We start from the raw sequence: 20,643 nt of genomic DNA on the forward strand, positions 1-20,643 counted from the left end.
AAAAGCAGAGAGACAATGAAGAACAGTGATGAACAATGAGTAATAATTTGCAGCAGTAGTAGCAGGGTGAGGCCAGTCCCATCAATCCAATCATAACAAAAGAAAAAAAGTAAGAGAATTTAACCAATCACACGAACAGAATGATTTGTTTACTGATAGTTCAATCAACAGAATGAAATGTTGATCCCTCAGAATGAGCAAGAAGAGATAGGAACATGAAAACCACGATTAAACTACTAGAATTAAGGTCAGACACGGAACACGAACACGATGTCAATTTCTAAAAAAAGGTAGGACATGGACATGGTGCGTATATACATACATGATCAAACATGTAAATGTAACAACAAAATATACTTAATTAGAACATATAAAGTTAAGTCAAGTATGACCAGAGGAAGAAGATCTCATCCTAAAACTTCACGATCGATCAACATATAAACGTGTTCAATTCTAGAAAATTTCTATTTGTTTCCTAATGCTTAGGTTAAATATTTTCTAGAGTCGTGTCCAAAGTTAGAAAAAATTTAGACACGTGTCGCTAATGTGTCCAAACGTATCCATGTCTAACACGAACACTTTACCTAAAACAAAGTGTTTGTTGTGCTCCCTAGCAAGTATACAGTTCCTCCAACAAGTATGCCAAGACAGACCTATTAGTAGTTCAAACAACTAGATTAAAATATTTCATGAAGATTTTATAGCTCATTTCATAATTGATTAAAATAGGGGTTTTGATAACTTGTATTGACTACAATTGGAAGAATATGCTGCCAAATATAAAAACCTCACTGAAGTGACCGTTTCACAATGAATGAATGTGAAGTTTCGTAAATGTAACATAGAGAAACCTCAATTTTCTAATTCTACTGCTGAATCGAGTCTCACACGGTTTAGGCGAACGGTTCCAAGAACATACTCGGGCAACTCTTCCTCTTCCTTTGCCTGCAATTTTAAATCTGTCAGCATCCACAATACTATGAATTTGACGTAAACATCAAAATATGTTGATAAACAATACTACTACAGCCAACAGAAAAAAATAACTGTCATTTCCTTCATTGTTTCCCTAATTTATTGGGGGAGCGGAAGTGTCTATAAAAGACATCAGAAGAGAAGCACATTGGATTCAGAAATATGATTATAGAAACACATTAAGCACAAAGTGACAACCTCTATTAGGATGGCGAGATCAACGACTAAGCTTGTGACATATCCAAGGACAAGGCCAATAACACTCCTGGCTACTGTTGACGATCCAATATCCACATCAATCTGCAAGATATTTATGAAGAAATTTAGTAAAATAACTTGACATATTTTAAAATATGCATATTACACTCTGATATGACTTAAAAGATCTCTGATGTTACTATAAACAATAGAACAAAGCTATAATACTTGAGCAGTTCAAGATGTCTGGTGCTCTGTTCCTAAAGAAGACTCCGGGCCAAAAATGCATTACTAAACCGAATGCTTAAACACAGGCACCAACTCCTAGTAGTGCCTCCCCCGAACAGATTAGTACGTCCATCACTACAAGATGGGACTCATAATCACGTACAAAACGTTCTCCTCACTCTCATATGACAAACTTGTTCAGTTATCCTACCTGAATTGCTTCTAGCACAAGTAGAATGTATTGGGGGTTGGAATTTTTAACAACATCATCTACTAATCAAGTACTAGGAGGACTCGACATTGGAAGTAGTAAAGGTAAATAATGTGAAACAGATGATACAAAAAGTAAATATTTTTCTTCGTAAACTTTATCGAGCTTGACGTAAACTTGTTTTACGAGGAGACAACTGATACTCAACTTGGCCTGTCTAAGTAGCATAGAACATCTAGCAAAAATTGCACCTGCTTATCAATGCATGCTATTTAAGATGGGGTAGAATTATTTACTTCCAGAAAATTATCTCGTCTGAGGTACTTGCAAGTAACTGCTTTACCCAAAAGGCAAGCTTTTGTTCCAACTGCACGCTTAACCATCCAATATCCCTGTTGAATTAAACTAATCATTAGTTGCAATGGTGTCAACAATAAGAAATATAAGATGTCAAGCTTCCATACCTCGACAATGCTTGGAATTAATTTAAATCTGGAATTTCGATACATGTCACTGCCGTCCACAAATTTACCCAACAAAGAACTTTTGTTTACAGGCCTATCAGCAGCATAATACATAACCATACTATAGTTCGGCTTGGCTGGAACCTGAACAGAAATAAACATAAGAAGAAGGAACATGGCACTACACGTCTCAGATAAAGTGACATTCTATTTATTGGAAAACCGAGAACAAGGAATGGTAAGGATAAAGTGTATATAAAAGATCTCGAACATCATTCTTGCATATCCCTACAACACATCATTAAGAGTGAAATCTATTCATTGCTTTGCTTTTATTTCATTTATTAATTTATTAGAAGAAAAATATTTCATTAATATATGAAATATTACAAGAATGGAGGGTAAGGATGCCTAGCTTTCAAGGGTACAAAAACCTTTTCCGTTAGGCCATGGAAGAGTAGACTAATATCCAAAAATGATGCATGTCTATACACCAGCAATAGAACTGGATTAATAAAGGAGCCAGAGATGCCATAGAGCCGTCAAAGGAGCAAGTATTTCTCTCTAGCAATCAAAGCTGTAGGATACTTTTCTGATTTCCAGTGGATGCTCCAGAAGGTTAAGGCAGGGAGATCATACATATTAAGAAACACATAAGACCAATTGAAAACCTCCAAGATGTAGGAAGAGTGTTTGCAGCAAAAGAGCAAGATAGGAATAGGTGCCCCTAAGATTCCTCCTCCACATCGCACATTACATATCTATTTGGAGATAAAGCGAGCGTGAATCTTATTTGCACCCTATCATTGGTGCTAATGCACGCCTTCGTGCCTAAGCTACAATAAGAAGAATTCGATCTCGGGAAAACTCTTGTGCCAAATGGATTTATATAGTGACACATAAACTGGGCCGCAATTGGAGCTCATAGAGAAAAGGAAAGATTTAACCATCAATATGTTTGAATTCAACATCAAAAGAAGTATGCAAGCTACCTCTAGATTAAGCTCCAAACCTTCGAAATATATTGAGCTACATAACCTGACTGTAGCTAGTAACCTCTTTGCCACTCTACTCAACTCTCGAGGTTATAATGTCTGATACCCACAAATATGCTCGAAAATAAAGATATACTATGCATATTTGTTGTCTTGCTGCTCTAGAACCAAGCTTAAAATGATAAAAAAAATAATAATAATAACCTTTAACCATAAATGTAGGCGGTTGCACATACCTGGAGATTAATGACAAGCATGAATGGGACCTTCTTTCCAGCTTCTGACTGATATTGGAAAGGAAATAGTTATTCATAACGTAATTTGAGGAGAAATAATTCTCTTATTTAACGGAGAACACAATAATGGGTAAATAACACTAAGACAATAGATATTACAACTACCCCTCTGAAATAAGACATGAGTCAATTGACCATCTTTCCTTTATTGTGATTTTCCCATTAAATTACGGCTAATATATTATTATATTTTTCATGTTTCTAGTGCAATCCTAGTGAGGTGCACTCGCTATTTTGTTGGGAATTTTTTGTGGTTTTTCCAATAAACAAAAAAAAAAAAAAAAGAATGAAGTTTAAGAAGCGTGCAATTGCTGCACTTCCTTACGCCATATGGTCAGAAAAGAATTAAGCGTGGTTTTTAGAACAATTTTGATGATTGAGAAGCTATATTCGTTAATATTATTTTTTACATTTTGTAGGTCAAGTCAAAGAATGATATGTATAATCAAATTTGGTATTATCATCGACTTTATACTCTCTGGTTTGTAAGTTCCTCACAATTTTCATTTTGTATTTTCAGTTTGGGAACTTCTCATCCTCATCTATACATGCAGATGCATTTTTTAATTAGCAATAATTGTTTTCTACTGAGAAAAAATAACTAAACACTGAAAATGTGTTTAACTCACTGCTGTATAATTACTTCTTCCATTATCTCACAAAAAGACTAATATAAGTAGATCACATGTAAAAGTATTGATATAATTTAATTAACCATAACCTGTCCGTTCAAGTTTTTAGGTTTAGTAGTGATTTAGCATGGTATAAGAGCATAAGGTTCTGTGATCAAGATCATGCTATCAGTTTCTCTCCAATTAGTATTGATTTTCACTTGTTGGACCTTCAACTAATGCCCAAGTCCATGAGTGAGGAAAAGCGTTAAAGTATTAAGATGATTAAATTTAGCATAACTCATCAGGTTAAGCTTTTAAGTTTAGCAGTGATTCCACGACATGGTACAAAACTAAGTTTTACAAAAAAAATACAGTCACCTAACTTTATGGTATGCTTGAGGTAACGAACCTAATATCTTAAGAGCAACAAAAGATTACTAGATCACAGATTAACCCATCCAATAACAAAGCTGTAGAAACAAACAATTGCTAAGCTGAAAATACTTAACAAGACAGTTAGAGCTCCTAACTTCCTTCAATTACATCATGTAAATTCAACTAGAAAACTGAAGGGCATCAAGGGTATCATGCAGGTTTTGGTAAACGAATAATACGGTGATTAAGAGGACACTACAGACTTGGTTAGGGGTTTCTACTATTCATGGATGCAAAAAATGCAAGTGAATATACCTGAACTAAATTCCGGGGATGCAATGCAATACCATCAAAGCTTTTATCGACTTTGAACCAATCTACTGCTATGAGCTTGAGAAGGGGATCTCCTCCCATTACCTGAAAGAGATCGTCTATCATATTGTCTATGGCTATAGCATATCAAAAGGCATAAGCTAAGGACAATCATCTCTGACATTCTTTTCCTTTGATTTTGTCAGCACGTTTATTATACCTGTTAGTTTTACACAATCATTACCTGATTAATCAATTACAATTAATACCAAAATATTAAGTTTAGTAAATGAATTATAAATAGACAAAAATTTATTATAAGAAAAAGACAAATCATTCTACGAGAAAATAGAATATCAGTCGAAGACTAAGAAGAAGTTCCTTTGACAGGAAAATAGAACAATGTGACGACCTTTCTTCTCTGCAGAAAAATGTGAGATTAAGGTAGGGTCATTAATGATGTTTTGGAGTGGAATCGTGAAAAACCTGATACTCTTTCTGCAAATAAGTTCCGTTGGCCTCCACATGGATGAAGAATTTTGGCCCTGGGTTTGTGCAACCTGAAGCTCATCACAAACCTTTTGTAACAGCTCTACTTTTCTTATTGGTCTAGATTGGAGGGCTTTTGTTCAACCCCCTCTTTAGAAAAGGGATTCCTAGTCCTTCATCCTTCAAGTCGTTTTGTTTGGATTTTTTCAGATGTAGGGAGAATTTACTTAATTTTGGGTAGTTCCTAGGTTAATCCCTTTGTATTCTCTTTCTGTGCATTAATTCTCGATTAAAATAATAATAATAATAAACTCAAACACAGTAGAATAGGGTCAATACCCCTATTACTTGACTAGGATCTTCTAGGAACACCAATCCTTTAGTCAACTAGATATTCTCAGGAATGGGATTGGGTATTCACAAGTGGGACAACAAAAGGTAGTCATCACCAAGAACTTAATCCTCAACTGTTTGAATATTAGTAGAGACATAAATTATATAAACCAAACCTTTTTACAGGCCCATATGAATAGAAACCTTTTGGATGAGCCCAACTTTCATTTCTTTCAATGGATTTGGAAACCCGACTCATTTTTTTAACCATGAAAAAGCTCACAAGCCTTGGGATTTCTTAAGTGCTAGGCCAACTAAGAGTCGCATCAATCTTTTTAAGAAGGTCATTAGGTTCCCTTTTCTTATTCTCTCTCTTCTTTTGATTCAAGCTCTATCAGGTCAACCTTGGGATTATTGGCATCCGACCAGCTAGGTGCATGAAGACCATCATTACGAGCTAATAAAAAAAATCTCTCTTCATCAACCAACTATGACCATTTTTGTGGCCACCCCATCGAATGTCCTTTCTTTGGCTTGTCCTCCATCCTTAAGAACTAGAAAATTAAGGAAGCACTCCATGAATGATATAAATCAAAGTGATACGAGATAATAAACAAACTCTTTTGTTAATTAAGTCTAAATAGAATATGAAAGAAATAAACAAATAATTCTGTCAAGTTTAAATGCAAGCATCTTAAAAAATCAAACATAAAAACGTAATCCCTAGATGAAAAATTTTCCCAGAAAACGTTGTCATCAAAACAAATGATTGTTAAGACTCGCATTTTAAATGTATGCCTATCCAACACAAACGCAATCATAATTAGAAGGAATTTTAAACCCACGACAATTTGGATGATTGCAAAGGCCTTCCACTATATCAAAGTTGCAAAAATGGACAATATAGAAATATCAAAATCCAAAGTAGTGGATGCGTATGCATAAAAGTAACTAGTAACTAGTGATTCTTCAAACTGAACTTATATTCTTTTAATTCCCAAGAGAAAGAATCCAACCTTAGAGTTGTCCTTGAGGTAATTTTTCCCTCTTATCATGAATCCTGCTCCACTAGGAGAAGTCCAACAGTTCGTATCCTTGTCATCCCTCGCTTTCTGCAAAGAACCATGAAACTGGTGTGTTTCCAAGACGACAGGTGCAACACTAGGATCTAATTCCTTATTCGCATCAACAGCTGCAACCATGATGATCACTTATGTATTACCAAAACATGTAAAAATAGGTTTTGAATAAATAACTATGATCTATTCTCTATTGATACGCTAAACTATCACCTTTTACTTGTATCCATGGTAAAATCAAAATGGCAGTACCTCTGACTGTACATACAAGTATGCAAACCATAATGTAGATTCACATACACGAACATAAAATTGTGTCTATGATGCATGGATATGCATACCTTTAAATATGCGTAGACCATGCATCCCTTTATGAATGTGTAGATAGACATGCACACATTCATAAATAAGTGTGTGACAACCAAGATAAAACAAGTGCAGCAAAAAATTCCCTACCATGATTGTTTGAAACTTGTGGACATAGACCAACATTTCATAGAAGAAAAGGTTTCAACAATGGTCCCACCAAGAGGCAAATTGCTGACATGTTCAATGAAGAGCTCTTGAAGATCTTAAGTTTAAAGTTGGGCCAAACAAATAGTTTCAACTCAACTTGACAGTTTTGGAGTAAGGGCCATAAGGAATTGGGGGCTTAGACCAACCACTAACATATTTCCTTTTTTGTAAGTATCCTCCAACTGGCATCTATAACAATCTCCCCTTCTTTTATCAAGGATTTTTAAGGCTTACTCTTAATGGTATTTGCAATTATTGAGAGGCTTTTTTATAAGGGTTTCTTGCTTATATTTATTCTAGTACTTCGATGCTGTTTATTTTTCTTCCAAAGTCTACTTCTGGTAGTATTTGGTAGCTTGTCCTTTTACTCTCTTTTCATTTTTCAATAAATTATTGTTTCTTGTAAAAATAAAATAAAAAATATACCCTTCTTTTATCTTTCCTGTGTTTTTTTCCCGTTTCTACTCCCCAATACTCTCTTCTCCTCTTAATTTCTTATACTGTCAAGCTCTGGTGAATTTTATAGGCGTTAAAAGTAATTATGGGAGGACTATAAGTACTTATAGTTTTTGGTAAATTTATGCTACGTTAAGTTAAATAAAATCATATTTTCATTCACATTGATCTGTAAAAATGGGTAAACAGTAGCTTTTGAGATCAAACTTCTCGACTTACCAACAAATTTCTAAAATTTTCCATTTTATCCTTTTTTTTTTTTTTCATGTCTAAAACTGAAAATTCGTCAAACACTAGTCTTTTACAGCTGATTTCTCTATGAGCATAATAAATAGCAATTATTTTAAGAGGTGCAGCATTCCCGAACTAAGACTTAGTCTCCTCCTATATTTTCATTATGTTCATCTCGTCCTTCCTTATCGAGTAGGCATCTACCATTATATTTAGGGCTGTATTTTTTACCAAAGGAAGAGGAAAAAGAAGTCAGTCATGAAATCTGTATAATTCTGTAAGAATCACAATCAAAACTCTATGGTATCTACTTTATTGTGGAAACAAAGTGCAGTAGCAGAAAGGAGTTTGTAAGCAACCTTTTTCATAATATTTAGTTTCAACTATTAAAATACAAGATAGTATGTGGAGTAAAACCTGATGTCCGCTTCAAGGAAAAGCCTGCTATCGCCCATGACACATTTTTCAGCTTCACTTTTAAATCCTGTAATAGAAAAGCAGTAAATAAGCACATAAAATTTAGGGCAAGTGAACTTCCAGATGTAAAATTTTAAGATCTTGATGAATGATTGGTGACGGATTAAGAAACAACCCTAAATCTAATTCAAATGAAGAATAGAACTACCTTATGGTCAAGTTCTTTATCATCATCACTTTCATCTTCCGAAGAGGATGAATCAGCAGCAATTGCATCATAAAATTCATCCTGCGGTTCTCCATCATCATAGACACTGTTCGTAACAGAGACATCTGAGACTTTTGAACGGACAACAGTGGGCAGGGTTTCAAGATTTAGAGCGGGATTTGCTAAAACATATTCCTTTAGACCTGAAAATTGGGAATCCAGAAACGAATTTCCAGTAAATGAGGATCCTAGTTCATTCGTTTTAGCTGTTGAGTCATGTTATTGAAAGTAAATGAATGGTTTCCAGATGGCAAATAAGTAAATATTGGGCACTTATTTGGACAAAGCAAACGAAGGTCATAATAACATGCCTATAATAGGATAAATTTATCGTAATATCAATGCATTGCATCTTAAAAATGCGGAAGAAAAGGAAAATGGAAAACGGAGGAATTGGTGGACGAATGACTGGGGTTAGTAGCCACAGAGAAGCAAAAAGAGGGAAAGACTTGCGAGCAATACAGAGTGAGATACAAAGTATTCCCACATTCAAGTGCAACATGAAAATGCTTTTAGTAGATATGAGTATGTCGATCCAGACAGGAAGGACCTAACCAACTGGTTTGGCAGCAAGGATCCAATTGATTGGGGCTTTAATCAGAAAGGCAATTTAAGTCGAATTGCTGAAGTGAAACAAATAAGTTAGAAATGACAATCGCCTATGTCACACTGCCAAAAGCTAAACATGGGCTATAATTTTTAAATGAACGAATATGGACTTGACGATACAGTTATAATTCATCGTCCTATGAAGATTGATATAGTTATGGTGGTTGTTGACTGCTTACCCGATATATTCTGTTCTCCCCCTTAAAATACCCATTTACTACTCAAACGATGCCCTTCTATTTTTCCCAATATAAGTTTATACTATTTTTGTTTCCTTGCTCAACAGTGTTGGATCAAAATAAGATTATTTTCATTTACTTCTGGAAAAAGTTATTCCAGATGCAAAGAACTATGATCGAGCACAGTTCTACTTACCACACAGCATTATACCAAGTTGAAGGCTCAAAACTTACCTCTCTCTTTTCTGCTAAAACTACTAAAACTAATCAAAGGTTCTAAGGAAATAGGGTCAGCCAAATTAATGAACTTCTTTTTATTCTTCAATCAAAATCACATTGTAAGGGAGATGGGATTTCTTCTATTAATATGTTTTTTTGGTAGGAAAGAGATTTTTTTTTTTTTTTTTTTGGGGGGGGGGAGGAGAACAAAGGGAGATGGGAGATCCTCAAAGAGCCAAGGGATGGTATTTTCTACATCAAATGATTCAAAAGTTCAATAACTTGTGTGCCCGACCAATGAACGAATAAGGATGAAGGCTTCTGTGGCAAACAAAGAGATGTTGAATTCCAGTGACTGATTTGATTTGCCTAAACTTCATCCTGGTAGGAAATATTAGGAACTAGGCATAAGTCTAAAATTCATATAAAAAAAGTTACAAATACCAACCATTTAGCATGGACTATTCCGAAAACCATTCCTCTAAATCTGTTTGGTAAATCCATTCCTCTAAGTCTGCTTGGTTTCCACCCTCAACTCACTCTATTTTCAACCAATCAACTTTAACAAACTCATCATATAATTACAGCTATGGCATTATAGATGACCCTGACATACTTTTGCTATTATTCCAAACACAAACCTACTATCAAACATTCAATGACAAGCTAGCACTTAAATGTTTTGGTCCTTCGGAGGTTTAGCCCATTGGTGGGATTGGTTATCAACTTCAATTGCAGGACAAACTCGATTCATCCAGTTTTGCCGAAAATACCTATCAGAGTGTCACAAGATCCTTCTACGCTGACTTCAGACTTGGTGCTACTGGTGCTGCCAATGGTTGTTTCTTAGGAACTCTTCCATCCGTATTAGCAACTCCTCGCTAGGCTAAAGTTCTCACTCAATGGCAGAACCAGTCATTATCCTTGAGAGCTTTTCTCAATCGTTCACGCCCAATTTCTTGATTAGCCTTCATGTAAAAATATGGGCCATCGGTATTTGAGGGATACGCAAACCAGCCTTGTAAATTACCTACACTAGAAGAGGGAAGAGAAACTTCTATACAACTCGGAGCAGTTAATAAGTCATTGCAAAGAGATGGGGACTGTTTCCGTTTGATATTAAGTTGGAAGGGATAGCTATGGTTGAACTATTGTATAAATAGGTAGCGATGGATAGAATCAGATAAGAAAGTACGATATAAATAGAAGTACATAGTTATTTTTTGTAATCAACATACCTGCAACTTGGCACAACAATGCATAAGGAACACTCTTTTCAAACTTCAAAGGATGATATCTCTGCCATTTAAACCAACCTGCCGGCTGTATCTCTAGTATTTGAGTAACAAGACATTTTGGAGCATTTGAACCCATAGCTGTATTTAAGCACCTTATCTCCCAAGTTGAAGCTACACGAAAAATAAACAAAGATATTAAATCAAATTAAAGTTTTCAATGCAATTCATGAAAAAAAAAACATCTTAAAACCATAAATATAAAGGATGAAAGAACAAGCAATGATAGTGGAATAAGAAAATACTAAATTCGGCAAATAAGCTTTTAAAATTTAGCATTTTAACCTTACGATCAGTAAAACTCCCATCTTACGTAAGAGACACAAACAAGATCAAATGTTCAAAGAAAGTAAAATGGAAGAGAAAGAAAGAGAGAAAACGAAAGAAGACATTTTGAGCTTATTAAGATTAAAGCTTTCTTGTCGTATTTGTTGTCTAAACTTTCTGCTGATTATTTCTCTTAATGATATTTGAAATGATATTTGAAAGCTTCCCCTTCCTTTTTGCAAATTCTATAGTCATCAAAATATACAATAGTGGATTTGGTGACAGTCACGTATACAAATAGGTGTGAGTTGCATGTGCACAATAGTGAATGACTCATCAAAAAGTCTGTTTGGTATCTCCACCTTGAATACGGCAGCTCTATGTAAATTGTAGAAGTCAAAGTATCGTTCCAACCACTACAAAGATTCTTCACCCATTTCAAGTCTTAGAAAAAAAAAACACAAATATTTCTAAGTCCCTTTCTTCTTCTTAATCACATTAGAAATGTAAGGGGGAAAAGTATAAAGAGCAGAAAGAACTCATACGGTTCATCCGTGTACGTCGATATCCAGATCTAGGTGGCTTCTTTTTATGAACACAAGGAACCTGCAATATTGCTGCATGAACAAAGAGAGTATGGTTAGGCCAACGAAATACTCTAGCAGAATTCTTCACAAGGTTAGCAAATAGAAACAACACAATTCAAATGCTTCCGTAACCCATTCACTGATATAGAAACAGAGTTGACCTGCTTAAGGCAATCAATTGGACAAGTTCAGCATTTGAAATAACATCAAACGTAACCCATTTAGTTACTAAGAGCCTTTTACAACAAGTAAAAAATCCTATTGCAAATTATTGTGTGTGGTTGTACCTATAAGCACTATGGGTATAGTAGTGGCAGAACTTAACTTTCAGAACACAAGAAATATAAATAATAATTCTCTCTGCTCTCTCTACAACAATATTAACAAAACAAGGACAAGAAGCCACAACATCACAATGTGGACTATTTTTTGAATATCCATTTATACAAAAGAAAAAAAGACATTAGCATATTTTAAAATAGTATATAAAAAAAATCAAATAATCAATAGGTATAACCTTTTTTTTAGGGTGTGGTATTCTAACAGTAACAACCACAAGAATAACAATCAATGTTTAACTGCAGCCTATCTCTCAAAATAACCAGAAACTATATGTATCAGCTGCTTCTTAACAAAAACAGAGTAGCATAATCAAAGTACAGAATATTTCTCTTACTATATGTTCCATCTTGTCCTCGAAACCATTGTCGTGAGAAAACAAAATCTCTTTTGCATTGGGATCTGCAGTCAGAACAGAATGTCGAAATATATGAATAAAAAAACTAAAACAGAACTTGAATGCAAATTGAGAAGAAACAAGAAAATGAAACTAATCACCTTAACAAGTAAGTTTCTTTTAAGGTAAAGAATACATTTCTATACAATTGATGTCAGTAGAATATTAAAGTTAAGAAAAGTAAACATGACAATTCTAGCAGTGATCTAAATGAATTCTTTAGCACCACTAAATGATGTGAACAGTTTGTAAGTATTGTTGCATTACTGGCCAAGATACGTGGGATTATTTGTCCCATAAAGAATATCATAATGTCCATCGTAAGATTCAACCAGTTCCAAGTCACTTATCAGTGTATCCCACCTGCACACATTAAAATCAAAGTCAGAACTCAGAGTTCGTAACTATTGGATCTGAACTTAAACCTTCAAAAGAAATCTTAGCAACTTACTCATATCTCTGACTCCAGTCATTGTTCAAGATTATGTCAAAGACAGTATCAGCATGTGCGTCAACCACACCAACAGACTTCACAAGAACCCCTTTACCATTCTAGAAAGAAAGAAAAACACTGAAGTAGAGTTTGGAAACCATCTAAGAGGCCATTTTAAAGAAAAATCATGTAGTTGCATCAATCAATTTCTGTTCTGCTGGAGTATCATGTACATGGTGTTTCCTCAATGTAACTTTTTTCATTTCTTTAGGTGATAGGAGACATAACAATGACCAATACCTTACTGTCAGCAACATCTTCAAAAATTCTGACACCTGAAGGTCAAAAACAGGGGAACAGTAAAAATTATGGAATATCTGAAGCAATATCACCATTCCTAAAAATCAACATCAATTATCAAGCGCAGAGCAGCCAATTAGAAATATGATGCTTTTTTCTTTGAGAAACCAAAATTTTATAGAGAAAAATGAAAGGGTATACAAGAGCATACAAAAAGACAACCCAACAAGAGAAGCCAAAATAAGACATGAACTAGTTGAACAAAAAAAACTCTAATCCAAAAGAATAATATCTGATTAATAGTTACATCTAGAGACATTAAACCTTGCGAGATACCTGATCTCTTCACAAGATTTCTCCATACCTCTAAAAATTATATTAATTCTCATTAGCCAAATGTGCCACAAAATAGCGAAAGAAACATGTATGCCAAAAACTCTTCCCTCACCAGAAAAGGGAGGATGCATCAAGACCTCCTCCAGTAGTGGAAAAAAAAAAGATCATATCTATCATGCTAATAGTAGTATTGAACAACTCCGAAAACCAGCTGCAAATCAACTAAGCGAATTGGCAACTCCAACGATATGATCGAGATCCTCAAACACAACTCTACACAAGATACAATATTGTGATCCCTACAAGAACTGCCTCTACCTTCGATTAAGAGTATTAACTTTCTCATGTAAGACCTGCCAAGCAAAGAATATGACATTCTAGGGGATCATAACCTTCCAAAGAGACGATAATGAAAAGAATGGTGGGAAAGGGGCCGCACAAAAGAAAAAATACAGAATTGCAAGAAAACCCCCTAGGAGCGCATTGTGGGTCAAAGATGAAGGTTCATCCTTCTTGGAATAACATAGGAATCCATCAACAGAATAAGAAGGGTAACACATCTAACATCTCACATCCCTAAAAAGGACATCAGAAACACAAATTGGTGGAGTAGAAATCACTTGAGGAAGACATGTCAAAGGCCACATAATGAAACCTCATAGCTGAAAGATGGTTCAAGCGAGGGAATAAAAAGAAAAGGGGTTTATCACCCCCCTACGAGTCTCTAAGAAGTATTTGCACCGTCTCCTAAACTAAGAAGGTAAGGGGGTAACCTCAAAAATAGCTTTCCATGGGTTTTTGAACGTGCTGTTAGACCCACATGTAAAAGCCCACCTAAAAGGCGAGGATCGTGCTTACTCATAATGACCTTTTAACACAAGGCCTTAGGCTCCACGAGAAATGGCACAATCCCTTAATCAACAATGCTCATGTCACAATATCGAGTTACCAATGTCCAAACCCTTCACAATCTGCAGTTAATACCACCACTCATCAAACCAAGTGAGATTGTTCATCCTCATCAACAAAGGAAATACAATGCTACTGAATTTTTTTTTTTTTTCCTTTTTTTGTTGTGATCAAACACCATCTTTCAAAGTATAGAAATAAAAGAATATAAAAAAGATCAAGGAAACAAGCATGAAAAAAAACCCAGCCCTCAAAGGAGCCAAACTAAATCAATAAAGACTCCAATCTAACCATATAAAACCTAACAGCTAATAACAATACTCGTAAGCTATCGACGCCCAAAGAGAGGTACCTAGCTACAGTCTAAACGCATTCCAAAGGTCTTTCAATCCAACTGAAGATCATAATGTTCCTCTCCAACCAGAAACCGTAAATGATGGAAGAAATAAAAAAGTGCCCTCCAAACAAGGGCGGATCTTCACGATCCATTGCAATAACTTTGTTGATACAACAACTACTATGCCATTGCAAACGAAAACAAACAAAGACTGCAAACGCAAGAATGACAAAAGACACAGACGGAGGCAACAGTGGATGATGGATGCAGCAATGGCAGATGGCAGATGGCAGATGACAGTGGATGATGGATGCAGCAATGGCAGATGGCAGATGGCAGATGGCAGAGTAATCTATGGTTAGGGTTCACGAGGGAAACCCATTATGCAGGAAAGAAAATTTTGAAAAAAGGGGAAGGAGTTCTAAGCCACAATAGTGCTATTGAATCAACATCTTATTATGCACCAAGGAATATGTCCCTTGTCAAAATGAGAAACAGAACATCAGACGTCACACACATCGCAGTGATTTTGAATAAACAGATAGTTCAAATTTGTTCCCTTTTGCAGTGCTAGGAGAAAGATTGACTAAGATGTATTACCGTTCAATGTGCGAACACATTTCCACCTATGTCTTTCAAGTGCATCACCGAAATCCCCTTCAAAGAAGCCATCTGAACCAACACGAGTCTTCAAGTTTGAAGATTGACGCAAAAGTGTCTCTGGACCTGAACACAACAGGTTAAAATGAATGCAAGAACGGATATCTTCTTGTTTCTGATAAAAATAAAAAAAAAAATAAAAAAAAAAAGTAGTAATATGCAAACTGAGCGAGGGAATAAAAGACACAAAACCAATTACAATATCACAAACTTTTCTCTGTCTACGGGAAAAAGAATTTCTATGCATAGTAAATAAAGTAAGAAATATGAATTATGATAAAATGAACAAAAGAGAATGATGTATGTACTACTCGTAGCATGGTAGTCGTAACTAACATCTTGAAATTGAATGCACGTGACATTGAGCTTGAAACGAAACAAAAATAAATCATATAATGCAAAACTTTGATTTACGCCTGATCACAAGTCAGCCATGACAAAGCTAAGCACTAAATGAATCAAAAGTATGCAACTCTTAATACAAATGAAACAACTAACATCATGACCTAGTCACTATCACTTAGATTTCTCAATCTAGCACCGCACCTATTATACTGAATCTATTATGTGCGTTGACCAGATTACTTTTTCTTGTTCCAGGTAAAGAACATATTTCGTTAATTACCAAAACTGAGAATTAACCTTCATTTTCACAATTCAAGTACAATAATGTCCATGCACATATGCAACTACATGCACTATGGTAAATTGTTAATGATGTCAAAGATGCAAAGCTCCTCCAAACTATTTAGCTTTCTTAATCCACCAAATGGTCATGTAAGATTAAAACGAACACCATCAAAACATCCAAGCTACCTCACCTTGTCCAATTTTAATTAGCTTTTTCAATCCATGTGCATACCGTCTAACCCTTGGTCTGTGTCCTTCCAGATTTATCCTTCCATACCATGAAAGTTGATCAACAAAAAGAAACCAACCAAGAAAGCAGAGTTATACTGGTTAAATGCGAAGTTAGGTCAGAAAAGGAACAACAAGACATGAAGAACCCCAGAAATACAATGCCAAGGATACTCAGGTGCAGATTGGAACATCTAATTGAACCAAACCAAATCCAACCAATATCACAAATATATGACCAACTACTTGACGCACCCTTCTAAGCTTGTAAACTACAAGTTAAACAATCTCATCTTCAAGGAGTTAGCATATGCAAAGAAGTTTTCTAAATCAATGTCCAATCAAGAACTTCTTCCACATTTCATCTCCCACCAAAACTTAGTGTATCGATCTTCATTTCATATAATGATGCTTCAGAATTGGTAGACTATTGAATCATTCCCAACCATCATTAACAGTAAATACAGGATGCATCTATCTTTACTCGAAAAGACAAGAAATAACTACATCAGAAATTCTACCCTAGGCAGCTCTACCCTACATACAAATGAAAACACCATGACTTCGTCAAGAACTATCACATGGCTTATAATAAAGCATTCACCCAACCAGTCAATCTCAACTAATTAATCGTACCAAGACTGAACCCATGCAGAGATTTTTAAACAAAAATGCTTACTCTTCCTCCATGCTCACGTCTCGGGGGCTACCTCCTTTGGACATTTCATACTCAGCCTATCAAATTAATGTCAATTAAATAAACACAAGATAAATAGTCTTTGTAGTAATTGTAACATTACAATGTAACAGAACCAAGTGACATGCTTCACCAAAAAATTCCAAGTTGAATTCTTTTTAACAGATAATGATAAATCATCACCTGTTCTGGTTAAATTTATTGCCCATCCGGACATGAAATACTATTAATTAACCTTCCACTTGACATTTTTGTACCTGCTGCTTGGCATGATCAAATGCCTCCATCCATTTGCTGGCCTCTCCAGCCGTAGCACAAGCAATCTTAAGCAAGAAAAACACACACATTAAAGGAGTATTTTTTCCAAGATGCGTGGCATAGATTTTTGTCCAATAAAAAAACAGAAGCCCCATTAGTTATAAATTAGTTACAAGAAGAAGATATAGCAAGGGAATGTGTTTTTACCAACCAAAAAGAGGATGAAAAGAAAATGCACAATCCATCTTTAGACTCCCAAAAATTCATGAGATTATAGTTACCAAAATATTTCCTGTAACAGGAAAGGTTTATATTGATCCAGTAAGTCCAGTGTAGACCTCCTATATATTTTCTTTCCAGTTAAAGTTGCATGTACGAGCGGTTGGTGGTTTTTTCATTTTTAAGAAATAGCCTTTTGTTGAAGAAATAAAATGTTCAGAAAGGGGGAGCCCCTTACCCGAAGGAGCGAAAATAACACTTCAATCAGAGGAAAGGGGGAATAAGCTTTTTAAAAGGAAGAAAATCATTCATAGATGAATTGTACAAAAAGAGTGCAGAGAAAAACTCTGGCCAAACTGACACATACTTCTAGCACACTCCGGTTTTCCCTTTTAATTACCAATCTACGAAGAGTTCATGAAGTAACTTGGAATTGCTAGGAGAGAATCAAGCTCAACTAAAACTATTACACAAAAAGTTTCAGATTCTTCTAGCCCAACTAGAACTGCAATGACCAAAAAACGATCCAGATCTACCCCACTTGAGCTACAATTAGGACATTTTATGGTGAAATTTGTAGCTAGGAGTATCTCCTTGTAGTCTATCCTTGATGTTCAACTTCCACACACAGTTGACTAGAGAAAGGACTTTACTCTTTTTTTATATTTCGTCTCTCAGGTAGTAATCTGTTTTTCCAGATTGTAGAATTGGCCACTTAAGCTAGAAAAAACTTATTTTCAGGAGAAGGTGTCCAAGTTCTCTAAATCGCAGATCAAATATTGTCTGAAGGCCTCTTCTCAATCTGTGGTGAGCATAGCCCGCATGGTAAAGCTTGATTTTTTTTTTTTTTTTCTTTGGCTTTGGTTGGGAATTCCCTTACAGAAGGAAAATAGAGAATTTTCAAACCGTGATCAAATTCACAAGGGAAAAAGCGCAAAATGATGCCAAAGACAATATTCAACGACTAGGTATCAAGTTTTCAATTTGACTAAATAGCAATAAGGATAGTTATATCTCAAACACAATAATAATGAAACTAGCTTTGTATGAAAGTATCACTTACTTCTCCTTTCTTAGAATCATCCAATCGGTTATAAATTCGTAAGACATAAACATCCTGCAGTAACAAACATAATTGCCAATGTTTAGATCATTAAGGTTTTAATGTAATGATACTATGAGATCAATTGTTGAACTACATGACAAAAGATATTGTCATCAAACAATCCTATAGAATGAATTTGATAGTCCAAAAATAAATTTACAATTTACTAATAGATATTCCATTTCCTTACCCCATGGTTAACTTTTCGACGACCCATCTCTTCAACCATAAGTGATGGCCCCACAACACCCCTCCTGATAGGTTTCTACAGAAAGAAGTTCAGATTAAAAAAAATAATAAAATTGAACACAATGTAGAGACATTGTTCAGAAAGAAAAAAACAGGGAATTGCAAACCAAGTTCTGAACGGAGTCATGAACAGTTACATCCATAACATATAGTATTGTAGAAGGACATGAGTCAATCCAATCAATAAGGAAGCTGCCTCATTGTTGCTAATACAATGAGGGATTTGAATCCATTTCAAAATGTGTATTACAATCGGTTAACTTTAAAAACAAATAACCATTTTACTCCTAGCTGTTTCGTTACCAATTTGTCCACAAAATAATCACCCTTAGCCGACCTATATAGGCTCCAACTATTTATCCACAAGTTAATACACATGTTCATTCATAGCCATGTCGTCTGTTTTAATTAAGGACCATAATAATTGTCTTCTTGACTCGTGAACCAGAAAGAATATTTTGATTCAAAAACCAAAATGGGATGAATCTCCAAAGCTTATGAACTAAAATGAAGTCCTTGCTCATGTGCCCATCTTTTTCCGATCAAGAGAGGTTTTCGTTTGCAATAAGCATCAGTAATTGTACGTTCACAATGCCTACCACCTCAATCCAACCAATATGAACAGAAAATAACACAATAACTCAATCAAATAGAACGAGACGACAAATTGCAAATGTCCAGAAAACGACTTGAAAATCCCATTTTAAAATGACAATGGGGCGTAAGTGATCACCTTCGAAGTGAAGTTCGTTTATAAAAAGAAGGCCAAAAAAAGGATACCCGGCAGTTTACCAAACATGTAATTAATTTGAACCAAACGAAACATTGAAAGAAGAGGTAAAAAAAAAGGGGGGGAAAGGAAAGTCTTACAATGCCGGGATTCTCGTGAGGATCACGCTTATACAACTCCACGTACTTGCGACGAATAAAGAGGAATCGAAGATGGCAATACTCATGCCCAATGGAATTAACTCCAATATGATAGACCCAGCCGAAATACTCAAACGATCCCCTGTCTTCCCCTCCTCCTCCGCCGCTAAAACTATATCCCGACCCTTCGCTCTCGCTCCCCGCCTTTTTCAACGACGACAGCTCCATCCCCAGCCCCCCTCCGACGCGAAAACTATCGGTGATTCTGATCGGGAATCTCTGTGAAGCAGAGACTATAGTGAGATCCGAAGGGCTCAAAGTTGATTTGGATAATGAAAATTGAACAGTGCGAGCGTGATTGTGGAATTTGGAGGGAGATGATGAGGAGGGAGGGCTGGTTCGTCAAACTACGAGATGACGACAAACCTTGAAAATGATTCCGCGTCGGCCCTCTCACTAACCAACCAACCAACGGACAACTGTTCTTTCTTTGCTTAATAATCTATTCCATTTTCAAAAAAAAAAACATAAATCTCTTTCTTTCTTTCTTTCTTTTAATTTGTCTTAATTTTTTTAATTACAATTTTAATTTTTTATCGATTAAAACATATATTTTAGAGCATACATAATCATCTATGTACGACTCGTCACGTATTCACCGATTGATTAAATTGAGTCAACAAATTACTGAATTTCTATACGTAACTTTTTAAAAAAATAATAATAATAATAATTTCAATAAAATTCATAAATTAATTAATATGATTTTTGTATAAAGTTTTGAAGTTACTTTATAAAAATATGTTACATGAAAGCTCCTCCAACTTTATTGTTCTTTTACTAAAAGGTAAATTTAATTAATTATTTATGTATACAAAATATAAGTTAAAAGCTATCCTATTTTAGTAAGGACATTTTTTTTTCTTTTTTAAAAAAGATGCATTCATTATATTCCATATATATGATTATTGTTTTTCTTTTTTTTTTTTTAAGAAAATATAAATGGTTACTTTATTTATATATATATATAAATATAAATATTTTTATATTTTATTCTTTTGGA

General features: G+C 35.0%; 1 protein-coding gene across 2 annotated transcripts; it reads right to left on the reverse strand.

The window, feature by feature from the left end:
* Nucleotides 1–673: 673 nt before the first annotated feature.
* Nucleotides 674–20,037, reverse strand: LOC111450658 (protein ENHANCED DISEASE RESISTANCE 2-like). 2 transcript variants are annotated; one of them, XM_023090887.1, is made up of 23 exons: nucleotides 19,581–20,037; nucleotides 18,652–18,726; nucleotides 18,420–18,473; nucleotides 17,137–17,202; nucleotides 16,862–16,917; nucleotides 16,146–16,222; nucleotides 15,265–15,390; nucleotides 13,083–13,117; nucleotides 12,801–12,901; nucleotides 12,617–12,712; nucleotides 12,290–12,354; nucleotides 11,572–11,643; nucleotides 10,703–10,873; nucleotides 8,398–8,600; nucleotides 8,190–8,256; nucleotides 6,507–6,682; nucleotides 4,672–4,773; nucleotides 3,308–3,355; nucleotides 2,077–2,220; nucleotides 1,909–2,004; nucleotides 1,174–1,275; nucleotides 852–945; nucleotides 674–787 (listed from the first exon to the last, which is right to left on the reverse strand). In XM_023090887.1, exons 1-22 carry the CDS (start codon nucleotides 19,806–19,808, stop codon nucleotides 853–855), a joined length of 2,253 nt encoding a protein of 750 aa, XP_022946655.1. In that variant the 5' UTR covers nucleotides 19,809–20,037; the 3' UTR covers nucleotides 674–787; nucleotide 852. The 2 variants fall into 2 exon arrangements, with proteins under 2 accessions (XP_022946655.1, XP_022946654.1); XM_023090886.1 differs by having other exon boundaries at nucleotides 674–945.
* Between the last annotated feature and the right edge of the window lie 606 nt (nucleotides 20,038–20,643).

This window comes from Cucurbita moschata, unplaced genomic scaffold, assembly GCF_002738365.1.
Source record: "Cucurbita moschata cultivar Rifu unplaced genomic scaffold, Cmos_1.0 Cmo_Scf00012, whole genome shotgun sequence".
Lineage (NCBI taxonomy): Eukaryota > Viridiplantae > Streptophyta > Magnoliopsida > Cucurbitales > Cucurbitaceae > Cucurbita > Cucurbita moschata.

Bases quoted from the DNA above. Each gene is read 5' to 3' on its own strand.
- LOC111450658 (XM_023090887.1), bottom strand. From the start codon at position 19,808: ATGGAGCTGTCGTCGTTGAAAAAGGCGGGGAGCGAGAGCGAAGGGTCG. The intron at 17,203-18,419 runs GTAAGTGATACT...TTCTTGCTTAAG, and splicing joins ATGATTCTAAGAAAGGAGAA to ATTGCTTGTGCTACGGCTGG. The intron at 1,276-1,908 runs GTAAATAATTCT...AATATCTTGCAG, and splicing joins GACGAGATAATTTTCTGGAA to ATTGATGTGGATATTGGATC.